This window comes from Zootoca vivipara, chromosome 3 (genome assembly GCF_963506605.1).
Source record: "Zootoca vivipara chromosome 3, rZooViv1.1, whole genome shotgun sequence".
NCBI classification, from domain to species: domain Eukaryota; kingdom Metazoa; phylum Chordata; class Lepidosauria; order Squamata; family Lacertidae; genus Zootoca; species Zootoca vivipara.
Window position 1 is genome coordinate 89,982,033 of NC_083278.1, and position 27,898 is coordinate 90,009,930.

The following is a 27,898-nucleotide window of genomic DNA, read 5'->3' on the forward strand; positions in this document are numbered from 1 at the left end:
AGTTACTCATTTATTGTTGCGCTACACATTCATAGAGTATCAGAGGTTCACACAAAGAATCTGAAAGTCTCATCAAACAGTATTGCCCTGCCTGTTCTTTGTTAAGTGTTGTTCTTAGCTGCAATAACTATAGATGTTCCCCACTCTCTGTCCACCCACAATCGCTCTACCCTATAAAGCACCTGTGGGGAAATCAGTGGCCTTCCAGATCCACCCTCTAAGACAGGGATGTGGGCCTCCAGGATGGACAATGAGAGCTGTACTCAAACAACATCTGGAGCACCGAGATTTGCCCACCTTTCCTCAGTCTAAGGTCTTTACCAGTCTCCTTGAGGGAAGTGAGACCAAGCTTACCAGTAAAGATAGTAGAAGAATGAGAGGAGATAGAAAGCTAGTTTACACCAGGCTTCTCTTTGGCAGTAGATCAAGGTATCTGCATTCATTACTGCAGGAGGGTCATATGCTAGCTCCGTACTGTCTGCTGGACAGTGAAAATACCTGGAAAAGGAAAGGAAACACCTGGTGAAGGAAAAGCCTATACACAAGCCATTTGTCACGAGAAGCTAGGGCCTGTGGGATATTTAAAAGGCAGTCAAGCCAACAATTCATGTTTTGCTAGATAGGCACATGATAGGAGCTGAAGCTGACAGAGTTTTCCTGTAAGTTTGCTAGAAAGGACTCTGTGAGAGACAACTCCCTGTGCACTGACAGGTATCCTGCCTGCCAGGCCACGCTCTCTTCCTCTTCCTTTTCCCGCTCTGCCAACAATGTAGAACATCTGCTAAGTCTGTGCTCCAAGCTCAGGCTCCATTTTAAGCTAGACTTAAGTATGTCTTTGTAATTGAACTATCATTTTAAGCCTGCCTGAACAAAGCTGCTCCAAGTGGGCAAATTTTTGGTACTCCAAGTGGGCAAATTTTTACCTTTTACAAGACTGTGTGATTATTGTTCTAAAGGAGAGAAAAGGGGGAAATATCAGGAGAATCCAGTCTGCCTTCAAAGCCTCCTGGATTACTTAAACCAAAAGGCTACGTAAAACTAGCCTATCTAAGCTTCTCTGGAAGTGACAGTTGCAGCAGGGGAAACAATGAACTTCCAAGCAGAAATATGACTTACCTCCAGAAGTGATAGAAAAGCAGAGGAATATTCAAGCCAAGGGTCAGCCATTCTTGAGCACACAGAAACATTATACAGAAAAGGCTATGGATCGAATATTCTGGCAATACTAGCTGGGAACAGGAAAAAGAAAACAGAAAGGATTGTACAGTTGTTGGATATAATAACTCTAAGTTGTGGTTGTTGTTGTGGTTGTTGTTTAAACCACCTTGCCAGAAAATGAGCCACACCTACAAATCTCACACTCTGCTACACCATCTGCCAAGGCCTATTTGGGTGATGAAAGGCAATGATTATTGGGATCCTGAGCAAGAGAATTCCTGGAACCAGCCTACACCTTCCTCTACTTATACTAAGAAGTTATTTAGCCATTTGAAAAGTACCTGGGGGGGGGAATCCAAGATTATCTGCTATGTGTGGGAAACTGACAAGTTTCATTGTTGAAGTATTACTATGTACCGTATACCTGTGCTGGTGCAACTATTCGGGCCCTTTCAAAGAAGCAGAGTAGGGGAAATGCTGAAGAAAAGGTCAATGACTTTATCAGTTTCCACCGGATACTAGGGACCAGGCATTGGTGAAACCTTATATTGCTACTGTAAGGGTGACTCCCATCATCCTGACGTCCACCTCGCCAAGCACAGGGAGCAGCAGTGGCTCTGAAGCAGCCAGAGGGGGAGGAAGAGACTCAGAGGGGGAGAGACTCAGTCGTGGGTCAGCTCAGACCACTCCCTAGAGCTCAGGCCTGACAGGGCCTGATGCCTTACCCAGTTATGTCAAGATAGATTTCCATACATTGCAGAGCACACAGCATTAGTTTATGTCTGAGACACAAGCACTTAGCATGAGGGAACCTGGGCTGCTGGCCATCCATTAATGTTTGGATAAACAATGTATGACCTGACTTAGCCTCACATGGAAGTGTTGTGTGTAGCAAATCCTACAGTCTGTCACAAGTGGCCTTCCAGTAGTATATTCTACACATCAGACAAATGGAGAGGCCATAAAGAACATTTTTAAAAGCTAATCTTCAGACTCCTCTTTCTCTCAGAGACCTCTGAAGCCTGCCTCTAAGAGCTAATTTAAACATTATACAGGCAAAAACCAATTGACAGGTGTCCGGTTGATGCACAGTCGCACAAGGTGCCAAACCTAGAAGTGACCTGAAAAGGTCAGACCAAAAAAAAGCCAGACAAAAACAAACCTATATACAGTGAAAACCCCATTTATGCCAGTTCAATATGTGCACGACTGCACACATGGGCATAAACATGGGCATCACACCTGGAAGTGATCTGAAAACGTCACAAAATCATCACAAAAATGGGTGGGCTGCAGAGAGGGCAGAACTGGATGTTTTCAGACTTTTAAAATTGTGTTTCAAATATAAACACTTTCACTTGAACATGCAGTGCCTTGCAATGCAACCCCAACACAATTAGGGGGTTGCCTTTATCACAAATAAAACTGAGCAGTGTACAAAATGATACAATTTTATGTAATCTAGCTAGAAAGTCTTTAAAACGGCCTCTAATGGAATAACTTTTCAAATTCTCTTTTCTTCCCCAAAGGGTCATCTTTTACTCTTATCAGCATACCAGCCCACAGCAGTGGTTTAAAGGGGCAGGGATCTAACATCCCACAATGTCAAATACTTTCTCAAAATGACTGTTTTTATTATCTTGTATAGTGTTCTTTGATACTGTGATTTTATTTCCATCCTGCCATTTTCTGAGGGGTTGGGAATGGGTAATAGAATGTTAAATACAACTGTTTTAAGGGGCAGAGTGGGGGAGTCCATCTGTTGAAATCTATTGCAATCACTGCTAAAACCTTTAAATATTGGGTTACTTCATTTGATAGATGGCCACCATTAAAACGCTTTTTATCTGTGACCACAATTAATCTTTCTTGCTGAGAAGGTTGCAACTATGCAATAAAGGAAAAGGAAAGTTCAGTGGTGATAAGTTATTACCAGTGGCTGGACCCTGTACTGTGAAACTGTGCCATGATTTATCATCTGTGAACGATATAACATACTGAAGATACTCTCAACAAAAAGAAAATAGACACAAGGCAAGATGTGATCATTATGGTGGCAGACCCAGCAGTGTTAATAGTACCTACAAACCAAGTTCTTTCAAAGAAAATTTATACAAAACAAAGCCTAGGGCTGTGTCCATACACCTCCACATTTCTTATCCATGCTTGTGGGTAATGTTAGTGGGATATTTTCACACTAGATGTTGTTGTTCCCTCCCCTCAATTAGTAAAGGACCCCTGAATGGTTAAGTTCAGTCAAAGGCAACTATGGGGTTGTGGCTCTCATCTCACTTTCAGGCCGAGGGAGCTGTTGTTTGTCCACAGACAGCTTTCCGGGTCATGTGGCCAGCATGACTAAACCACTTCTGGCACAACGGAACACCGTGACAGAAACCAGTGATTGTCAATGGCTTAATGGAGGGACTTTGAGGGCCACATTCAGCCCCCAGGGCCAGTGTCCCCCACCTGTCTTAGTCTATCACTTGCTCTATTACACCACACTGCTCACTCCCTGTTGGAAAAGGTGCAGAGAAGCACCAAGTCTTCTCCAAGGTGATGCTTGTTGTTTCAAAAGGGATATACTCAAGGCAAGGGAAAACCGTGACAGAAACCAGAGTGCACGGAAATGCTGTTTACCTTGTCACCACAGCAGTAGCTATTTATCTACTTGCACTGGCATGCTTTCAAACTGCTATGTTGGCGGGAGCTGGGACAGAGCAATGGGAGCTCACCCCATTGTGGGGATTCGATCCGCTGACCTTCTGATCGGCAAGCCCAAGAGGCTCAGTGGTTTAGACCACAGCGCCACCCGCAGCCCTTCTCTTAATTAGTACCTCTCCACTCACCATAAATTCCAAAAACCTGAGGTCTGTTGTGAGCATACACACAGGTATTTGTTCAGCTGTGTGCATAGCTTTTTTCCCCCCTATAAAATAATTTTTAGAATGTAAGTTTTCTGATAAACCAGATCTACACGAAAGAGCAGGATTTATTTATTTATTTATTTAAAAAAATCTGTGTGTGTCACTCCAAGCCAGAAAATCTGAGGTATGGTGTGGGCATTCAAAGAAGTACGGGTTTGTGTTAGGGTGCGCAACAACATTCCTACCTGAGCTGGCAGAGGCAGTCTCAAATTTGGTCTTGGAGAAGCCACACACAGTGGTGTTAGATGACTTAGTATCTACACTGAACCACTTTATCTGGTCCAGTTCAGGATTATACACGCAGTACCTCAGGGTCCAACACATGTGGCACATCATAGCCATGATCTGGTGTTTGCCACTGAGCAAATCACAACTTTTTGCAGAACTGTGAAGAACTGAGTTTAGGATTGGTTCCCAAGTGAGCTCTGAACAATTAACCCAGGCATAGGCAAACTCGGCCCTCCAGATGTTTTGGGGCTACAACTCCCACCATCCCTAGCTAACAGGACCAGTGGTCAGGGATGGTGGGAGTTGTAGTCCCAAAACATCTGGAGGGCCGAGTTTGCCTATGCCTGGGTCAGACAGTAGTGGAGCACAAGTGGCACATATCTGGTACTGAGTATGACTGAGCCCAGGTAAGAACACACAATCATACCTAACATATAGCAGTAATGGTGGCAAATAAATCCAGCTTCTTCACCATTACCATCATGAGATCCCAAGAGAGTGAAACCCAGCTTTCCCAATAAGGCTCAGAACTGCTTCTTGAACGAATCTTGAAGAAGGCATGTGAATGCCATATTAAGAGTCAGCAGAAAATGAGTAAGAACCTCCCTCAGACCATCTATGGACCATCAATTTCCTCAGCTATTTTTTTAGTTGGCATTTCAACTCTTTCTACTCACATATGGTAACACTGCAGGAGGACAAGCCAATTAGTGAACAACATTTTAAGTCTTCATCATCTCTTTCTGGAAAGTGAAAATGTCTACAAAATATCCCTGTGGAAATCTGTGATCTGCTGTGATTTGTTCTACATTGCTTACTAAAACAGATAATGTGAAATTTTATTCCCCAGCCCATGAAAAATCCTTACAGGACAGGAAGGAACCATGATTTTCAGAGCAAGGAAATAATTGAATTTCACTTTGGGTTTCCTCTTAGAGCTGAAGGACTGTTAGCTGGGGCTCATTGAGAAATATCAGCTGCTAAAGGAACACCTCTGTGAGGATAACAGCCAATTACCCTATTTAACAGCTATTAAGTGGTGCTAATTGCAAGCTATAGACCACAAGCAGGATAGGTTTAGAGCAAGCAAGGGGAAGCAAAAGAAACCGGATGATACAAGCAAGTAGCAGCACTTTAAAAATGTGTGCACTGAACTGGAATAAGCACCCAGCTGGGATGCACATGGTGGCAGCTCCCTTTTTATGCTGTAGACCTTAAAATGCTTGGGAACATTGCATGTGCACCGTTAAAACAAACCTACAACCACCACAGCAAATAGAGACTAAAAAACAAATGTGGTCCATCTTCACCTATACTAATGTTAATAGATGGGATATCCATCAAAGAAAAGAGGGACCTTTCCCCATATATGGTGGGCATGCTTAAAAGAAAACATGGCTTTCACAGACAATTCTTGGCAGCAGTTTCAAGATAACAGATCCAAGTTCCACTAGACCCTTTTTCATAATGGATTATTCCAGTTAAATACCGGTACTCTATGTGTGGTACCAAAATGTATTAACTACCTACTGAATAGGGGATTATTTGCTGGAAACATATTGCACAAGTACTCAATCATCAGCACTGATTTGTTTTTCAGATAGAATTTAAGGCACAGAACCTGATTTTTATCCATGAAGTTTATTAACTGCTGGATAGTTAAGAAAGGCTTCCCACCAATGTCCCTAAGTAACCTTTAAAATCAATGAAGTGCACTTATTTAAAATTGCACCCAGGCATTGCATTCAACTAGTACTGCATTGGTATTGGGGGGGGGGGGTAACTTGGTGTCTGCCACACAGATTTTTTTTTTTAGAGATTTGCCAAAGCCAAACCTAAGCATTTTTAGAAGCGGTGTAATTTTTTTGTGTGAGAGGTGCTTTTTGGGAGCCTGAGCTGAATGGGAATTGGGATATTTTTCATTCGTTTGGTTTATATATTTTATATAGGTTTTCAAACCACTGCTATCCCTGCCACATACCTTTGGGGTGGTCTTGGCTACATGCATAAAGAAATGCTACTGCTTTGATGGATCACAGCCACACAGAAGAACTTCAATATTACAGCACATCGTACAGCTATATTTCAGTTAAGTAAGGCCCACTAAACTCAATGGGATTTACTTCTGAACAGACAAGCAAATATATCTATAGCTCGATAGCTCTAGCTACAGCTCTAGCTCTAGTAATGGCTGGTGTAGTAGGGTAGAGCAACAGAGCTGCCCTCCTGACACCCGCATTACTATAGCTTACCTGGATGGGGCAGGGCAGGTTGGTAGTAAGGTTGCGACTGTGAGGATGCATTGGAAGAAATGCACATTGCTCTGACCTGGCCGCTACCCTGCACCACCAAGGTAAGTGGCAACAATGAGCGTGTTGAGGGAGTGCATCCTCAGCTCCACCCCACTCCACCCGCCCTTCCCTTTCTGCCCAAATACATACCCCTCTGAATTCTCCTGGTTAACTCTCATACTTTTCTCTCCCTCCGCTCCACTTCATTGCCTTCTCTATTTGCATGAACACATATCAGCAATCTTATGTTACCCTTTCTTTCCATACAGATTATTTTGCACTGCAGTCTTATTTCTCATTCCCTCTTCTCTTTCAGTAGCACTGACCTATCATATCAGCACCATCTCTACTGCTATTCCAATTTGTCTGTTTATTTACCAGACAGATCTCCCTGTACCCCCATCTTTCAGATACCTTCCTTTACTTTATATTCCTCCATACCAGGCACCCCCAAACTCAGCCCTACATCTGTTTTGGGACTACAACTCCCATTATCCCTAGCTAACAGGACCAGTGGTCAGGGATGGTGAGAATTATAGTCCCAAAACAGATGGAGGGCCATGTTTGGGGATGCCTGCTCCATACCAAAGTCTTTCTGCACTCATATTCTCCATTTCTACCCCCACATACACACTTCACAGCTGTTCTCTGTCCTTCACAGATATCTCAGCACTTCCATCTCTGCTACTCCCATTCTCTCTATGGTGCTCCTACTTACTGGACCACCTCAAGATATAGTCTTAAAATATGGAGATATTAAGTGTCCAGAACAGACAAAAAGGATGGATTTTCAGTTCCACATCTGAAATCCATTTCATCTGAGTAGTCACATTATAATTCCTTGCAAGGCAGTAAAATAGTTACCACTAAGCTTAGCTTTAATTAATGCCTATTTCCCTGCTGAAAGTGATCTGTTTGAGACCCATTGCTTTGATGTCATGCTAAGAACTAAAGCTTGCAGATTGTGACATCTTTGCATGAACTTCGGACCAAGCCAGGTTCCCAAGGACACACAACTGCCAAGTGAGTGCTATAAAACTAGATAATAGTGATGATGTTTGCACAAAACTTCCCTGAAATATGTCTTTAATTTTTTTTAAATGAGCCACAAGCTAGGTTAACTTTTCTAATGCATGTAATTTACAAGTAATTACTTTATTTATCTCTTTAGTTGTACAGAGAATCAGTCAAATTATTTGAAAAGAAACAATTCCCATCATTATTGCATTTTCTCTCCACAACAGCATAGGGTGTAATTACATTTTTGCCAGTAAAGAACAGTCACAAATTAGCACTTTGCAGGAAATTGCTATCACCTTTTCGCTATCTCATCAGAAAGTACCATAGGCTCTCAACAACCTCTAACCAACTTGTTGGAAATTATTATACAGAATATTATTTTGCCATTTCTAACTGAGACAGGGCAACTCTCCTTACCAAATTCAAGGAATGTTTGAGGGCCTCCTTCTCTTCTAGGTAACCTTTTAATGGCCACATTGCAATGGTGGGTGGGGCCAGAGGCAAAAGTCTTTAGAGCAGAGGTTTTCAACCTTTTGAGTCCACAGCTCCCATGACCAACTACATTCTTTCTGCAGCACTACTGTGGGGCTCAGAAGCACAGTTATATCACCCCTTGCCTGCAGAGCCGACAGCCCTTCACCGCTTTTCATACACCCTCCCTTGTGGAGTGTTCCGTCGGCATCCTCTCCTCTCCCCTCTCCTTGGGAGTCCTCTGGGCAGCCACTGCTGCTCCCCCTGATCTCTGAGATGCCCACCCCACCCCAAAGAGAGGTGCCTCCTCAAACTGCCCCACAGGGGCCTGGGAAGCACCCCCCTGGCCAGCTCCAGAGGCACCATTTGCCTGGGGAACCTGTAGCCAGAGCTGCTGCAACAAACAGCCATGTAAGCCTTTGGGATGCAGATATGTGAGAGGGCATCCAAGCAGGGAGGGAAGGAAAGGAAAAGGGAGAGTCCAGTGTTGCTCACAGCACCCCTGGCCATCATTCAAGGCACCCCAGGGTGCCACGGCACACTGGTTAAAAACCACTGGTTTAGAGCAATGCATGTAATTGTTAGCTATGTACAGTAGACTAGTTTCTACACACACTCAAACATTCCTCTCTTTCCTCCATCTAGGCAAGCAGGAGGCATACATTAGAGATCAAAAACACATTCCAGCCAGGCAAAAATACTCAAGGAGGGTGTGAAACAGGACCGGTATGGGGTGTAGCTTTGGGTGATTGTCAATGGCTTAATGGAGGGACTTTAAGTGCCACATTCAGCCCCCAGGGCAAGTGTTCCCCACTTGCCTTAGTCTATCACTTGCTCTATTACACCACACTGCCCACTCCCTGTTGGAAAAGGTGCAGAGAAGCACCAAGTTTTCTCCAAGATGATGATGTTGTTGCTGCACAAGAGATATACTCAAGGCAAAAGGATCCTTGATTCATACATTGTGAAGTAGTCGCACCTTGGTTCTCAAACAGAATCTCTTCCAAAAGTCCGTTCGACTTCCCCAAAACGTTCAAAAACCAAGGCGTGGCTTCCGATCATAGCTGCCAAGTTCTCCCTTCTTTTAAGGGAAATTCCCTTATGCTGAATAGGCTTCCTCGCGAGAAAAGGGGAAACTTGGCAGCTATGCTTCCGATTGGCTGCAGGAGCTTCCTGCACTCAATCAGAAGCCATGTTGGACATTCGACTTCCAAAAAACGTTCGCAAACCAGAACACTCACTTCGGGGTTTGCAGTGTTTGGGAGCAAAAACGTTTGAGTCACAAGGTGTTCGAGAACCAAGGTACAGCTGTAAACGTTTTTTTGCTGGCAATGAGATTAATTTTTGGACGTGGGAAAGGAACCTGGTTGCAACCATGGAAGAAGCTTCTGTAAGCTGATTTCTCCAAAGCCTTTCAAAAGCACTTTATTTCCCTCCACCTCTCTGTCTGCCACCATTATTATTCCTATACCACCTTTCAAGGCCTGGAAGAAGAGGAATGTTTTTGCCTGGCACCTAAAGATATGTAACGAAGGTGCCAGGTGAGTCGATCTGGCGAGAGCATTCCACAAACAGGGAGCCATTGCAGAAAAGGTTGTCTCCCTCTGGGCCTCATCCATATCATAGGGGCAGGAAGAGAGAGAATACCTCTTTTCAGTGACTCTGCAATCTTGCAACAGCTCTGCAGTTTACATAAACAGCAAATTGCTCCATTTCTCTTCTGACAAGTGAGGGACACTTTACAGAAATAGTCCAAAAATAAATCATTCATGAAAGAATAAAGGGGAAAGGATTTCCATGAACTAGCTAGAAGTTTTGTACTTGGTGTATTTTTAGCCCAATTGAAATTTTGTTTTTGGTGATAAACATGTTAGGAACAGAAACAATGCCTTAATAGAACTTGTCTTCAGGACTTGAGTTCAGAGTTCACCCAGAATCACAGGCAATCTGGAAGTGTCTCAAGGGGCATCTAGTCCAACTTTCTCAATAAGCAACAAGACTTCATTCTGTCTTCTTGGTAAAAACTCAAGCTCATCTCTTTCTGACTAAGGCTGCACATCTATGCACACTAACTTGAGAGTCAGTCCCAATGAAATCATTGGGGCTTACTTTTGAGTAGGCTTGTATACGGTTGTAATGCAACAGAGGTTGCTATAATTGTTCCCGTTTATTGGATTACATTTTTGCTTACAGCCAGGACAGTACATGTTCTAGGCAAGTACAGTAAAGAGCAAAACTCACACAACTTAGTTTTCAGGGAATCTCTGTTTTCATTTTAAGAGAAGTAGGTTGCTAGCCCTCATGGCCCTCAAAATGAGCTTGAAAGCAATTTTTAATTGATTTACAGAGCAACTGTATGCATGTCTACTCAAAAGTAACTTCAATTGAGTCCAATAGGGCTTACTCCCTGGTAAGTTGGTACAGGCAGTATCCTTAGATGTTTCTAGTTGATAAAAGAGCACCCCCATATGGGACACAGGTACTCAAGCATTCTTTATCTATGTGCTATATTACCATGAAAATATCAGATGTCCTCTTCTCATCTGAGTCTGAATGTCTTATTGATATGTCTGGTGTGAGGGCCATTAGCACAGGATAGGTCTGCCAACAAGAATGAAAGCTTCATATTCAGAGGCAATTTGCTTCTTATTACTTTATTTCTTTGTGTTATTACATTGTGATATGCTATTATGTTGTGAACCACCCTGAGATCTGCGGCTATAGAAAAGTATACAAATAATAATTTCAAAGTTTAAGACCACCATAAATTGAACACCATTCACACACTCTTTAAATGTGTAACCAAAAAAAAAAACCAACTGAAGGGAAACTAAGCAGAAATATTCTGGTTGGTTCTTTTGCTTATAGCTGAACTGTTGTGTTTTTCCCAGAGCAGTTTTTTTAAAGAAAAGCACACCTTTCCAGCAATTAAAAAAAAAACCTAAAAAACTGTCTGCATATAGCTTGCAATATGTTCTCAAGTCATTTCTAGGGCAAACAGACCCAAACAGCAAAGTATGAACTCACAATACAGGAAGAAAAATAAACAGGAAGAAAACAAGGGATATTATCTGGGCTATCATTAAGAGACTTGCTGTCAGGATTCAGGTCTCACACCTGGAACAGCAACACTCCAGGGATACGCTCTATTTTCATATTTCATTTAGCACCTGGAGAGGGAGGGCAAAAGATAAGCTATTTGCAGTGCTGTAATGCTTTCACCACCAGTCTATCTATTCTGGGATATTCAAGTGGTTGCTGGGAGACTAGAGCAAATTTCTTACAACCAGTCAGTTTGCACATCATGCTAAACCAAACTATGGGTTATCTGGAGTATGAAAGCACAGGATCCCAAAGAAGAGATTGCAGCCACTTTGTTCCTAAAGCTGTGTGGCTTAGTGTATTTTCTGAACCCAGGTTCATGGTTTGTTTCTTCCAGACAAACCACAAGCTGGTTATAGCTTGTGGTTTGCCTGGAGCAAGTCAACCATGAGCCCACGGTATGGGTAAAAATTGTTGTTGCTGTTTAGTCATTTAGTCGTGTCCGACTCTTCATGCCCCATGGACCAGAGCACGCCAGGCACTCCTGTCTTGCACTGCCTCCCGCAGTTTGGTCAGACTCATGTTGGTAGCTTCAAGAACACTGTCCAACCATCTCATCCTCTGTCATCCCCTTCTCCTTGTGCCCTCCATCTTTCCAGGGAGTCTTCTCTTCTCATGAGGTGGCCAAAGTATTGGAGCCTCAGCTTCACGATCTGTCCTTCCAGTGAGCATTCAGGGCTGATTTCCTTCAGAATGGATAGGTTTGATCTTCTAGCAGTCCATGGGACTCTCAAGAGTCTCCTCCAGCACCATAATTCAAAAGCATCAATTCTTCGGCGATCAGCCTTCTTTATGGTCCAGCTCTCACTTCCATACATCATGGGTAAAAATTACATTGATATATATATCATTGGCAGAGCTCTTACATGTACATTTGTTTTCCTTTATAACAAACATCAGTATAATATATCCTTAAGGTAAAGGTAAAGGTAAAGGGACCCCTGACCATTAGGTCCAGTCGTGACCGACTCTGGGGTTGCGCGCTCATCTCGCATTATTGGCCGAGGGAGCCGGCGTACAGCTTCCAGGTCATGTGGCCAGCATGACAAAGCCACTTCTGGCAAACCAGAGCAGCATATGGAAACGCCGTTTACCTTCCCGCTGTAGCGGTTCCTATTTATCTACTTGCATTTTAACGTGCTTTCGAACTGCTAGGTTGGCAGGATATATCCTTATATTGTTTCTATTATAACATCAATATATTATGTTACAATTTGCAGTTGTATTTTAGAAAAATATGAATCCACTGGAGGTTTAACCCTTCTTAATTTTTATTTTGTAAAATTGCTGTGAAAGAAACGTAAGATGCTTTACCGGTATTATGTTTTAAATTAGTTTTTAAAGCGTATCAAACATTTCCACTGAAGATCAACAATATGTGCTTTAGGAGTACTGTTCTCCAGTTTCCTCTCTGCCACCAGGGTGGAAATTGAAGCATACGGGAAAGTATAACGGTCATAACCCCCCCTCATCCATCATGAACACAAGGTACCATAGGATTAGGACAAACTAATTAACGCAGCTAGAATTTCTAAGCTTGGTACCTTTACTGCTTAGTATCCCTTTCTGGCAAATGCAGATGGCATCTAGTCAAATCCTGCACCACCTGACAAATACTACTGCCATACTGGGAGCCTGGGCGCATGATGCAGCTAAGCAGGGCAAGGTCTGGTCGGTGCCTGGATGGGGACCACCTGGGAACCACATACCTGCTGCCTCAGGTTCCATGATGGAAGACAGGTGGGATTGCAACTGAGTAAAAGGAATATTAATTTCTAGTATTCTCCAGGAATCCATCTCTATTTTATATGTGTGAACTTATTACCATTTACTTTAGTTTATTGCAACTGATAATACAGTGGGGGGGGCAATTGCCTCTTTTAGTTTTCTTGTTATAATCAAAAATATAAAACATAAAAAATCAAGGTGGTTTGTTTCTTTTTAACTGCCCATGAACTTCCTTAAAATAAAATAAAAAGAACTATTTACAAGTCTTGCATGGTTAGCAACACAGCAAGTGGCTTAAATAGAAACCCTAAATATAGCTCTCACTTTGTCTCAAGCAGAGCTTGCCAGGCCATGCTATCTGTGCCATTGTCTCATAGGACATTTAAGCTATTAAAATATGAATTGAACGATTGCCTGAAGAGCTGCAGCAAAGGGTTTGTTTCTTTCTTTCTTTCTTTCTTTCTTTCTTTCTTTCTTTCTTTCTTTCTTTCTTTCTTTCTTTCTTACTTTCCACGTGCTAGTAAGTCTTCACAATTCATCTCTGTTGCCTCTTGATGTGGGTTTTGCTACTAATCACACTGCTGGAGGAGCCTTCTACAGGTTTCCTGTGGCCCATCCAATGAGTCAGACTCAGCAGTGTCATGATATAGAGGAGGTCTGAATGGGGAAAGCATTATCCACTGTAAGAAAGATTGCAGAGAGTGAAAAGTCGCTAACAAGGCAGCCATCTTTGGACTCTAATGAGTGCAGGCAAAGTGCACTCACTCCATCTCTGTTACAATCACTGTCAATGGAGGGGACCCAGGGTGGGCCATTTTCTGTTCTCATTATGTTTTTTGTCACGGGGGTAATTCATCAAACCTAAGAATATCTCCTGAGCTCTGTTCAGTAAAATTGCCAAAATGCATCTTCCTACTGCCAGGACTTCAAATAGCTTCATTTCTACTAGCTGATAATCCAGGGCAGGTATAAAAGTGACACGGGGAGCACAAGGAAAACTTGTTCCACATAGAATCACAGAATAGGGAGAGTTGGGAGGGAACACGAGGGTCATCTAGTCCAACCCCATGCACTGTGTGAATCCATAGCTGTCAAGTTTTCCCTTTTCTCGCGAGGAAGCCTAAGGGAATTTCCTTTAAAAAAGGGAGAACTTGACAGCTATGGTGTGAATCTCAGCTGAAGCATCCATGACAGATGGCCATTCAACCTCTGCTTGAAAAACTCCAAGGAAGGAGAGTCCACAACCTCCCGAGGGAAATAGTTCCACTGTTGAACTGCTCTTACTGTCAGAAAGTACTTCCTGATGTTTGGTTGGAATCTCTTTTCTTGCAACTTGAAGCCATTGGTTTGAGTCCTACGTTCCAGAGCAGGAGAAGACAAGCTTGCTCCATCTTTCCTGTGACAGCCCTTTAGATATTGGAAGATGGCGATCATGTCTTCTCTCCATCTCCTCTTATCCAGGCTAAATGTATGCAACTTCATCTACCATTCCTCATAAGAAACACAGTTCACCCCCCCAGGTGCTGGAAACCTGGTGTACTAATGCTGGACACATAAGTGAGACAACCAAATTTAAAAGAGATGTGCAGTATGTCCCACAAGTAAGTTTTTCTTTAGGGAGAAGGGTCGTAGCTCAGAAACACAGCAAATTATTTGCATGCAGCAAGTCCAAGGTACAATGTCTGGCATCTGCGGTCAGGTCTAGGAAGGACTCCAGCCTGAACACTCGGAAAGCTGATGCCAGTCAAATGATATGAACTAGGTGAGCCAATGGTCTGATACACATTTGAGAGTTCTTGCACAGCTGACACCACAATTAAATTGGGCCTCGGAGTCGGTGTCTGTCTCATGCACCTACTTAAAGAGGTAAGTCCATTGCTATTTGCAGAGAGCAGAAGGAACATATGAAGATCAGATTGTCTCTGCTTCAGGAATGGGCTGTTGCAAAGGTCCTGGCAATGCAAATGCAACATCAGAGAAAGTCCTGTTCATGCAGCAACAGTGGACAGTGGTCCACAAACATTCTGGAGCATTTGTCAAAAGCACAGAATCATATCCAATATTGTGTGAGTAGAAGGCAAGCTTGTCCAATGGATGTTTCCCTTCCCCTCCTTCACATGGGCGTACCCAGGAACAAATCTAGGGAGGGGGCAAGCCATGGTCATCCAGGTTGTGACATTTCAGCACGGAAAAGGCGAATGAAACCAAAATTTTATTAAATATAATTATAGCAGTGTTTTATTACGGTAGTTATATGGTAGCTATTACAATTATTTGCTTGAATTTTTTAAAATTTCTATTCTAATTACATGTCTTATACTAATATCATTTTTCTTGGGTTTGAAGAAAATGTTGAGGTTTGTTTGGTGCGGCCTTTTTACGTACCTGGACTAAACAAACCAGCAGTTGTGTGGCATAGTAATGCATATACAGTCCTGCCACCATGCACACTGGTTAAAGCAGACTACTGTGCTACACAAACTCTTCACCGGGAACAAAACTGAATTCAATAACCACATATTTTAAAGATATAGGAAAATTAAGGAGTACTCTCACCGGAGGAGAATGTTGAAGATTATGGTGTTAAGCGACCCCCAAGCTACATCTGCTTCTGCTGGTCATCTAGTCCCACCCCCTGTAATGCAAGAACATGCACCTATCCCATATGGGGATTGGGCCTGCAAAAATTTGGCTTTATCAGCACTACTATCCTGCCAACCAATAATATGCAGCTTGCCCAAATGGGGATTGAACCTGCATCATAGGGGTTATCAGCACTATTATCCTGTCAACCCAGGAATAGTACCTCAAAGTTTTGATGGGACCCTGGGGGTCATCTAGTCCAACCCCCTGTAACGCAATAATATGCAGCTTTCTCATATGGGGATAGAACCTGCAACCTTGGTGTTAATAGCACTACTATTCTGCCCAGAAAAGTACCTCAGAGATTGAGGGGTCCTAGTGGTCATCTAGTCCAACCCCCTGTAATGCAATAATATGCGGCTCTCCCATATGGGGATTGAACCTACAAGTTTCATAAAGAAGATTCCCAATCCTACCTAGAGATGCCAGGGACCTTCTGCATGCAAAGCAGGCTATCTTCACTGTGGTACAGCTCTAAGATTAGGTTAAGTAATTAGGCCAAAGGTCATTTAGTAATCTCGACAATTTACTGGAGATTTGAAGAATATAATTTATTATTGATAGAATTTTATTTATTTATTTTCTATATTAAATTATTATTATTATTATTATTATTATTATTATTATTATTATCATCACCATTCTTACTACTACTACTATTACTACTACTGATTATTATAGAGCATTATTTACTCTTTATGCAAGGCGAGCATAAACTAGCAGCTACGAGAGTAAAATAATCAAGCAACAATAACAAAAGCAAAACAATGTAACTAGGATTAGAGTGATTTAGCTGCTGGCTAGAAAGGGACTTAGAGGGAACCTTTACGATGCAAAAACCAACAGAGGTGACCCAGCAATCCTTCCCTGTCCCAGGGAATGGTCCACACTGAGGATGAACACTGCAACTCCGCTCTCCGCTGCCGGCTGTTTTTTTTGCTGCGCAGGAGCTTTCCCCCCTTTTTTTGCTTGTCTAGGGAGGGGCAGCTGCCCCCTCCTGCCCCATGCTGGGTGCACCCATGCTCCTTCACCTAAAAGTCTCTGCAGAGTGTGGGACAAAGCCTTTCTCTTTAGGATTAAGCAGATCAGTTTTTCCCCCCAATTGTTTTTAATTTACAGTACAGTGTTTTATACATTTTCAGTGTATTTCTAAACCTATTGTGAACCCAGAGGCTTTCAAATAGGACTGGGTGCATTTTTAAATAAGTATAGTTACACAGACTTAGAACTCTCTGAAGTCTGCGGGAATTGCTTCTGAGTAAGAATACTGAGTATTAGGACCCTTCCAGACTGGTATTATAACTGCAGGTATATCCTGACCCATTAGTGCAACAAAGGTGCTTTTATTCTGTTTCATTAGTTGTTCTGCGATGCGTCCCCCGAAGCTACCTCATTATTGCTATCTGAAGGGCAATAGAACAACCAAAGCAGGACACACCCACACCCAAACATTCGTGATATGAAAAGTTGGGGCGTTTCAGCAGGAAGTTACAGGATATGCACTGATTGGAAAGGAAGTGGTATGAGTGCCACAAAACTTTTGCAGGCACAAATAGTATTGAAAGTGGGATTGCTTGTGATTGCCCCATAAGCTCAAACCACAATGAATACGCAATACAAAAGACACCTGGAGGGGTCCTCACATTGCTAGTCCCATCTAACCACACACATAAATAGCATGGGGGAACCTTGGCCTCCAAGTAAGTATCAACAGTATAGTCAGTTTTGCTGGAGTTCTTTCCTTCCAATGTGACTAGTCAGTGAAGTTTTACAATTCCTTTTTTTTTTAATTGTCATGGGTTGAACCAATCATTTTCACAAAAAGACCTTAAGGTGAAATCTTTCATTAGATCAACTCTTAAAAAAAAATTTTTTAAAAAAAATTAAATGAAAAGTGCCTAACAGATTTTGTTTTTCATTCAAGTGAGTTATTTCAGGAGAATGCTTTAGGAAGCAGAAATGCACACAACACACTGCATTATCCAAGGCCACACAAAGCAATATAATAATGAGGCTAGATACCTGAAGCGTGGGTTAACAATTGCATCCATCTTCCCCAGCATTTGACTTTATTCATAAACTAGTTTAGTGTTCTAATTGCTCCCCAAAGCTCTGCCACTAACCTTGAATACCCCAGAATTACTATCCAGAGAAAGCTACTGTAAGCAGTTGTCTGCCGTGAGTACTGCCTTTCTGTTGAATTATCTTGTTTTCCCTTTTTCCCTAAAGCACATATCCCAATTAAAAGCAGCATTTCCCTGAAGACCTCTGGAAAAGGGACTGTATTAACAAACAATTTAAGAGTATGAAAAGTAACCTGTTCCCTAGAGTGTGTGGTACGTGGAGGATGTAATTAACGGAAAGGTACTGCTTCTGCTGTTAGCAAAGGATGCTTAGGCTCAATGAAAATTAAATACCAGTGTGGGCAAGACATCTCCAGGCAACACACATATATTAATAAAATTACCACTGTCTGTTGCTTTACATTGCAAAAACTGGGGCACAACTTGGAAACTAGAAGGATGCTGACTTAGCAAGTAACACAATGAAACTATTTCCAGGAGAGCAGTAGTGTTAGTATCTCAGAGCAAAGAGAAGATAGGAAGGTGCCTTATACTCTGACAGATCACTGATCCATCAAGCTCGCACTGTATAGATTAACAGGGTTTCCCCATACCCAGAAACAACAGGGAGTGACCATGGGGCCCTTTGAATGCAAAGCTTCATTCCAAGTGCTCACAACAGTGAGCTGGGATAGCTTGGCTGGTAAGCATGAGAAACAACCTCAGGGTCGTGGGTTTGACCCCTACATTGGGAAAAAGATTCCTGTATTGCAGGGAGTTGGGCTAGATGATCCTCAGGATCTCTTCCAACTCAATGCTTCTATGATGAGCTATTGTCCTTCCCTTGAAAACAATGAACGCAAGTAGAACAGCTGCAGTCTTTCCAGGAGCAAGTGGATAATATGTCGATGCCGTGCACATTTAAGGACCTGACTGAGCCAGACAGTTCCAGGCATGAATACATAGGTGTTTAAAGGTGAGCAAACACATGTATAGGATATCCACATGTAATGAGTTTGCTCACCAGTGTAAGACTGTTGTTTCCCATAGCACTCAAGGTGTGGGGTTGCTGTGAGAGCCACTGTGCAGGTAACCTCACTAGAGAATTAACAGAAAACTGTTTATTGCTCAAAAAGTTACGTAAAGAGAAAGCAGCAAATGCCTTTCCAAGACCCTTAAAAGAAGTGCTCATTTTTCGCTTTCAAATGTTTGAAAATCATAATAAAAGGCTCACAATAAAAGGTATGCCATTTATCAGATTATTGTTGCATAATTATAGAAAAAAGCGTAGGAACAAAGATTTAAGGTTGTGTGTCAGGTTCCAAATTATGCCTCCTAAAGTCATCTGCTTCCTTTAAAAAAAATTAGGCTATTAAAGTGAAGCCAATGATGTTCTGAAAAGTTCATTTCTTTTTAGAATATTATTGACTGATTGGAAGTCCCTCTTAATTAGCTTCCTTCCTTCCTTAAAAGGTCACCTCAGTTTCAATTTCCATTCTGCCGTTATCGCCTCCTTGCTGGAGGAGGAACCTTAGGAAAGGTCCAGTGCTATTTCTAGCAACACCAATAGGATGGTTCAGATCCCTCTGAACAGCCCAAAGCCCACAACTGACGTGGGTTAATTCCTACCTTTCGCAAAAGAAAGCAGATTCGTTCAATATTTCTCAATCGCTCTCTCTGTCAAAGAAAAGAGAGAAAGGGAAGGGTGAAAGGGTACAATTTAAGACACTCATGAATCAAGGAAACTATATCCAAATAGAGTAAACTCAACTCAAGGGGTACTGTGATGAAGAGGGAGTGCACATGTATTGGGGTTTTGACACAATGAGGATTAACTTCTGCAATCAGGAGACTTTGGTACCCATGGCTATGCAATTGAAAACTCTTATTTTCTAGAAGTCTCAATCACATGGAGAGGTGCTTTGGACACAAAAAACTCCCCACTGCAGTTCATCCTCATTATGCGAAGAAGCTGGTGAATTGGTGTATCCTTGAAGACAATGCTGTACCTATGTTGACTCTTCAACCTAGTAATGACTGAAAAGCACTTGACTTGGGTAGAGTTTCGTTAGTAATTAGTTAGTGGTAATAAAATCTGTGCCCACTACTTCAAGATGTAATGTTGTGTCTAAGGAAGTCATCCCATTCATGCAAGGATATCTGCTTGCACAGTGGAACGTCCTCTTCCTTTCCTCTCCCCTTGTGTGCTCCCCCAAATGTGCTCCAGAGGGTTGGAGGAATCCCCAGAACAGATTTGGGAAGTGCCTAGGGGAAGAGATGAAGGGGACAAATAAAATGATTGCTTTATTGATTCCATTGCACATGCAGAAGGCCTTGTGCAAATGGGACGACTTCCTTGGATACAAACCATTGTAATGCATTATCCACCAACATAATTTGGATGACACCGGGAAGCAGATTCAGCCTCAAATCTAGTAAATTCAGTCATTTTAGTTAAAGTCTCTGTTCATTCTTACATCTGCCATGGTGTAGCAGAAGTTGCTTCCTCTATAGGGTAAAGGTTACCACCACTGAGTGGATCCACATCCTTACAAATGGGCAGTGCATGATGGCAGTGAAGGCAAGGGGTGTCTGAGTCAGCACTGTGTGTAGACACACTTTTTTCCTTTATGGCCAGAGACATCCAACAAGTAATTGCTGCTTTAAGTGTAACCATGGTGATGAACACTGGCAGACCTGAGCTTTACCCAGAAAGTTTAAGGAAGCCCTCTCTAGTCTTCCAGTTTAAGCTTGGCATTTCAGCTTGGTTAAGCAAACACTGCCACTTGCCTTGTGTGTGTGTGTGTTTTATTTATTCATTTCACCACTCAACTTGCTTCACCGGTTTTCAAAGACGTTGGGAAAACCCCTCTGCCTTCCCTTCAGGTTCTATTTAGATAAACATGGCTACTCTTCCTTTCACCAACAGAATGTATCAGCTATTGCATCAGAGACAAATTCTCTCACCTCATAAGCAAGTTTAATTTGATTTGCTACAGTGGCTATCTCCCTCTTACACTGTGAGACTTCAATCTGCTTCTCTAGGCAAAAATGGACATGAATTCCTACAGCGGTCATGAGTGGCAAGAATACATAGTCATGCAACTTTGGAGAGAGATAACTTCTCTGCTGTAAAGCTTGAAATCCTTAAAAGGGAAAATGATTCCCTAGGATGAGGCGCTGGCTAAAGCCAGGCATCAAGGGGAATTCAAATTCTACATTCCCTCTGGAAATAACAGGGTAGTTATTAAAGGTTAACAGACTTAAGCAGTGCAGCATCTACAATTGGTCTCTTAGTCATTTAACTATGGGCCATAGGCTCACATAGCTGTTCTTCAAGCCTATCTTTTGGAGAGATGCTATTCCTGAAACCTTTGAGAGCTGCCACCAGTCAGTGCTGGGATAAACAGACCATAGCCTAACTTGACGTGAGGAAACTTCATATATCCACAATCTTCACTGCTTTGCCTCCATATACAGCTGTTTCAGATGTTATAGAAAATGTAGATTCCCCACTATGTGAATAAGCCATGACAAGTCTCAAGCTTGCTTGCTCCCTCCTCCTCTCCCTTCTTCTCATATGCTCCAGAGGAAATTGGAAGCATCTATTTCCACTTTTAAACAAACCAGTATTCTCTGGTTAGTCCCAGGATTAAGTCAGGAGTAAGCCACTGTTTCTGATCCAGGCTTGTTCATTAATTCAAGTTTAAACAAAACACAATTCATTGACTCTGAACATAAAACAGGTCACTGTGGTTTGTTTAAAACTCAAGAGGATGCTTTTGATATCCTCTTCTGGCATGCAATAGGAGAGGGAAAGAGGGGCATGTGAGGCCAAGGCTCATTCACATAGTGGCGAACCATCCTCTAACCTCTCATTAACCCCATTGTCAGGATTTCTGGGGATGAGGTAGTTTTGTCACAGCCATTATGGTGGAGCAATGGAGCAACAATCTCTCTCTGAGAAATGCAACTAAAATGTATTTTCACTCATATATTACCCACAGGGAGTCAACATGTCTGTATGATGAGAGTGGCCGGATAATCAGCTGACCACTTCGCTATATGACAAGCTATGTGTAATGCGTGTTGACTTTGCCCTTCAAAAGCACAGCTGATTTTCAGTTATGTGAGTCAACCCTTGGTATGTGCCTTTTTCCATTCCAACACCTCTCATTTCTGAATCAGAAATAATTATATCAAGACTCACCCTGTTTACATATTAAAATAAAATTCACTTTTGGGCAATCCTGATTCAAATCCATATTTTTGTTGACAGTTTAGCATTACCATAAAAACTAAATTACTATAAAATAACAGAACAGAACTCACCGCATGTGCTGGGTTGCACTGATCTATAGGGCTCTTGAAGTCTGTCTTTAACTCATCAAATGCGATTATCTGCAAGAGAAATTTTTCAAACACTGAAATTACATTACTTACAAACAGGTTCCCACCACCACCATTAATTTATCCTCTCCTACTATGGAGAAAATCCATCCTTTCAATTATAATAGATTCAATCCAGATTATCTCCAAGACAACTGGCACTGATGTCATCTGTGCATAGGCTACTTGGTGTGAATTTGTTGTACAAAAATGTGATAATGGCAGTTGTTTGAACTTCCATATCTGAGAGATCAAAACCATGCACACCTTCCCAGGTCCCAAGTACTTTCATCCCACAGACAAACCAGAAGAGCAACTGTATTACTCAGTAGCAGCAAAAAGATCTAATGTGTGTTAGTGCCATAGAATAGGGATGGAGAGCCTGTGGGCCTCCAGATGTTGTTGGACTTTAATTCCCACCAGCCCTAGCAAACATGGCCAAATATGGGAATTGCAGTCCATAAAAAAACAACAACCCAAAACTGGAGTGTCACAGGTTCCCCATTCTGGCTTCAGAAGCTAACTGGTCTGTCATGTCATTAGCTCTTGGCGATGCCAAGGCATTTTTATCTTTAAAAGGCTTTTCTCATTATTTTTCTCTGTGCTTTTGTACGCGAAGATTCTTGCACGTAGACAAATTGGAGTGATCTATTGGTAGGTGTGTTCTGCCCACCCAGATACAAATTCCAAATATTAATACTCGTGTCAGCTTCCTGAAGTGTGTGTTCAGATCAATATGTATCTATATGCAGCCACACTTACACGACCTTTTCTACATGACTATTAATCTCAGTGTTCTTCACAAATAATGTGAGAATCAAATCTAGCTTCAGGCAGAGAGCAAAACTCCAAAGAATATACCCCAGCAACCTGAGTGGACATATTACGAGCCAAAATATGTTAGGTTCTCTGGCCTCTATCCTCCACCTGGCTTAGAGGAAGACTTAGAAGGGGAGGAGGCATTGCCTAGAGAACCACCATCTTCCAGTCCAAGACCTTCCAGGTCAGAGGATGTGGTATTACTGACTCTTCAGACTCAGAGGACAACCCCAATGGAGTGTACACTGCTGTATCTGTGCTTTATGACTCAGTGGCTGTAGAATCATGCACTGGCCCTTTAAGGACCACAGATAGCTCCCAAAGGGAATGAGGTTAACAGCCGTCCAGGCCAGACAGGCCTTCATGTTGCTCAGGCAACAGCTCTTAGGAGAATTCCAGCCAGCTTCTCCCACAATGATCTGTCCAGGGTCCTGACAGGCTGTGCTTTGCCTTGCCTGTTGTGATTCTGAACAGCTTATCTTGACTTTATTCGTTTGGGTGTATCTCTGCCCATTCAGTAAGTAACACTCCTCCAACCCAGCCTCCCTTGGAAGTCTCAAGTTGACCTAGGACAGGACGAAGTGGACAGGTGATAATTGTATGTAAGGAAAATTAACCTGCACACCCCTCCCCCAGTTTAAATAGGTGCTGGGGGCAGGCAAGCTGAATCAGAGCAATGGTGTTTGGTGGGGGTTTCCTTCTTGCCCCCTAAAGTGGTTTTGATTAAAATCACTCCCAAGGGTCTTTTAATCCTATGAGCTCACTTCCAGGGGCTAATGGCAGATGGGAGAGTTTTCATTGGTATCACATGCAGCAGCTGATCCAGCTTCCCCTCATCCCTATGGTGGAATATACATTACAAAAACTGAGTGTGTTAATTGCTCCCTAACACTTATACACTCAGGTCCCACTATCCACATCCTCACTATCAAAAAATCCACTTATCCACACATAAATAATTAAATATATCTTGCAGCATGCTCTGCAGATTCAGATATCCGGACAGTCAACTTTCTTAATTCTTTGTTTGCTTGTGCCTTGCTGGTCGGTAGCAGCCATTTTCAGGCAGAAAGCACAGAGTGGAGGGGGAGCGAGATCAGATGAATCAGGGAGCAGGAGAGATCGGATAAATCAGGTCCCCCACCTTTGTCTCTCTTTTGCTGATTGATTGCAATCATTTTAGGAAGACACCATGGAGGTTGGGGGAGAGATGGGACAAATCCCACATTAGAAATATTTCCATAGGAAATAATGTAAATCATGGACTCGTTATGCAAATGCTCACCTAACGAACGATTCCTGGCAAATGCATTCTGTTCATTAAATGGGACCTGCATGCATACAATTAATATCATTCTTAGTTTGGCCCTAACTCATAACTTTCGCAAATGCAGATACTTTGCTTTAACATTCAGTTCTAAGAATGTGCCAATAATTCTGCAGGAATTTGCCAACAGCTAGCTATCTTGTTATTCCTCCTTAAGTGAACCTTCTTGAACCTACAAGTGTTAAACAATTATCATCCAGTGGCTAATGTTCTCTTTTCGGGCAAGGTGCTGAAGATGGTGGTGAAGGTCCAGATTCAGGTTTGCTTGGAGGAAATTGAATATCTGGATGCATTTCAGTCTGTTTTCAGGCCTGGTCATGGTGCTGAAACTGCCTTGATCACCCTGGCTCATGGCATTTGTCAGATATAGGGGAGCATCAAAAATAATGGGGGGGGGGCGACTTTTGATACCATTGACCACAGTATCCTTCTGGAGTGGCTCAGAGAGGTTAATTCCCTTATTTGTGTTTCATATGATCTTTTATTTCATTTTTGTCTCATGAGTTTGAAAGTAGTTTTCAAAACTTGGCCAAAGAAAGTGCTTTCCTTCATTAACAACATTATTTCCTGTTCGCTATATCTGTAGCATATTGCAAATTCTGAATCACCTAATATCCCCGTTTTTAAAGAAGTATGAATAACATATGGGACCACACAATATGACATCTTGTTTTGCTGAGGTCATATTAAATAGTGATTCACATTGGGCTTTTCGTTTAATAATACCCTGAATCTTCTGCTATTAAATTGCTTTTTGAAAAATGCGAAATACTTTAATTCTAAGTATTTTCTTATTTTATTTAAGAAAAATATATATTTTAAAATACAATGCTTCCCAAAGTAGTTTACAAAAATGTACACAAGCACACCTAATACATATTTTGGAAAGTGGTTTGTCAGTCTGACTAGCTGTCTGTCTCCGAAAAATCTTACACATCACTTGGGAAGACAGGCGAACTAATATCAGTGTACTGGATGAAGCAAAGATCACCAGTGTTGAAGCAATGATTCTTCAACATCAACTTCATTGGACTGGTCATGTTGTGCATCTTCCAAAGCAACTACTCTATTCCGAACTTAAAAATGGAAAGCGTAATGCTGGTGGTCAACAAAAGAGGTTTAAAGACTGTCTCAAGGCAAATCTTAAAAAAATGTAGTATAAACACTGACAACTGGGAAACACTGGCCTGTGAGCGCTCCAGTTAGAGAACAGCCTTTACCAAAGGTATCATGGGCTTTGAAGACACTCCAACTCAGGACGCAAGGGAGAAACATGCTAAGAGGAAGTCACGCTTGGCAAATCCACACTGTGGTCAACTCTCACCCGGGAACCAATTTCCCCACTGTGGGAGGACGTGTGGGTCCAGAATTGGCCTCCACAGTCACTTACGGACTCATTGTTTATGGAAGACGATCTTACTCAGCTACGAGTGATCGCCAAAGAAAGAAGAAGAAAAGAAGAAGTCTGTTCTCTATAGTTTCAGCCTCCTCTTGAGATATCATTGTCAAACCTGGCATGAGGGTTCCTAAGATGGATGCTGGACAGCATTTTGAATCAAATAGACAAACTGAAATGTCACTTTCATTTGACTTTTGCCCATTTTCTGGCATATCATCACCAACCTCTAGATATCATCACCAACCTCAGCATGAGGATTCCCAAGGTGGGGCTGGAGGACTTCAGCACTGTTTAGATGCTGGGTGCCATTTTGACTCAAGATGGTGGACCAAAGCATTACTTTGGTGTGACCTCAATTTTTTAGCATAGGTTCTGCCACTAGGCATGCGTATTGTGGGAGTCACTGCCACCACTGTTGCAGAAGCCACCACCAGAGGGTGGTGCCACTGAGATCTCTGCAGCTGGTAATTATTTCCATCAATGATACTATGTGATATAAAGGCCATGAAGGCTTGGCACACAGAAGCATTCATCAGGGGGGAGGAGTTAAAATGGTTGGTATATGACAGCTGTTCTGTTACTATTGGCCATATGCAGAAAAGTTTAACGAGAGAGAATCTCCTTCGCAAGCCACATCATTAGCCTCTAGATTAAAGATGCCACACCAAGGCAACACAGTTTTTGAAACATAAATAAGAATTGACATGATTTAAACTCAGATATCATCAATAAAGAGGCTTTGCTCTTATCATTTAATTCCTCCTGACAACAGCTGAAGCACACATGGGAAAATAAGCATTCTTTTAAACAAAATAAAAAATTTCCTTCCAGCAGCACCCTAGAGACGAACTAAGTTTGTCATAGGTATGAGGTTTTGTGGGCATGTACACTTCTTCAGATATGGGTATCTTCTTCAGATTCAGGGTATCTGAAAAAGTGTGCATGCACACGAAAGCTCATAGGTATCCCTGCTCCCTATTCAGCCCCCCACCCCACCCCCAGGCGGGCCCATTTAGCAATCTTGGGCCTTGTTGCTGGAAAAGGCCTGTTTTCAGTTGAAACAAAATAAAAATATTCCTTCCAGCAGCACCTTAAAGCCCAACTAAGGTGCTGCTGGAAGGAATTTTTTTTATTTTGTTTCGACTACGTCAGACCAACACGGCTACCTACCTGTAACATTCTTTTAAAATAAGAGTCAAATGATTGCAGAAAACAGTTCTGGGAGGAATTCGACAAAGTGCTGTGCTGATCGTTCTGTCAGGACAAGCATCCCAGTTTGCCAGTTGGAAAGATCCCCCCTCCCTGTGCATTGTTCTGGGGGTCTTCCCACCCCCAAGACCCAAGAGTCAATTTGGGGAGTGTAGGGGGATGAGAGGGGGAGAAGTCCCATTGCACAAATGGAATTCTTTGCACACAGCTAGCTTCCGCTTATGGGCCTGATTAGTTAAACCCTGCCGTTTGTTTCTACTCCTGAAAGTACCGTAGATATGAAACAACCAGCTTAGCTGATAACATACCTTAGCTGCAGCCTGCCAGAGATCACATCCCCTGCCTCTGACTCATTTGCTTCTTACCTACCAGTGTCAGAATTAGACCCCAGCTGCAGCCTGCCACAAAGCTAGCCTCCAGGCTTGATGACAATACAGCAATGTATTAAGTACTGTGTAGACCCTCTATTTTAAATCCATTTCTAGCTAATTGCAGGAAAACAATGCCACAGCAACACTAAAGATCTCTGACATGGAGGCAACCATTCTTTGCATATTTAACTATGTGATACAAAAGTTAAGTTTTATCCAGCTCCAAGTTGAGACTACCTTTGCCAACAGCTAGCAGCACATTCCAGCTGAGTGCTCAAAAGATACACTTGAAGGAAGATTCCCATCTAAGCCTTAGCTCCTGTCTATTGTAGCTGTGCTGTATAAACTCTACCTCTCTTTTAAATCTGAACCAGTGAAGGTGGTGAAGGACTTGCATGAGTGCCTGGAGGCGGTTGGAGGATGGATGGCGGTTAATGGATTGAGGTTGAATCCTGACAAGACAGAAGTACTGTTCTTGAGGGACAGGAGGCAGGCTGGTGTGGAGGACCTTCCTGGTCCTGAATGGGGTAACTGTGCCCCTGAAGGACCAGGTGTGCAGCCTGGGAGTCATTTTGGACTCACAGCTGTCCATGGAGGCGCAGGTCAATTCTGTATTCAGGGCAGCTGTCTACCAGCTCCATCTGGTACGCAGGCTCAGACCCTACCTGCCTGTGACTGTCTCGCCAGAGTGGTGCATGCTCTAGTTATCTCCCACTTGGACTACTGCAACGCGCTCTACGTGGGGCTACCTTTGAA

General features: G+C 42.5%; 1 protein-coding gene across 1 annotated transcript in view; it reads right to left on the reverse strand.

The window, feature by feature from the left end:
- Nucleotides 1–265: 265 nt before the first annotated feature.
- Nucleotides 266–27,898, reverse strand: part of CNIH3 (cornichon family AMPA receptor auxiliary protein 3) — a 58,292-nt gene continuing 30,659 nt past the window's right edge. Inside the window, exons 2-5 of the mRNA XM_035110676.2 lie at nt 21,961–22,029; nt 19,258–19,305; nt 1,117–1,229; nt 266–498 (exon numbers count right to left, since the gene is read on the reverse strand). Of these exons, the coding sequence (XP_034966567.2) occupies nt 351–498; nt 1,117–1,229; nt 19,258–19,305; nt 21,961–22,029 (378 nt within the window). The 3' untranslated portion in view covers nt 266–350. The remainder of the gene's footprint in view (nt 499–1,116; nt 1,230–19,257; nt 19,306–21,960; nt 22,030–27,898) is intronic.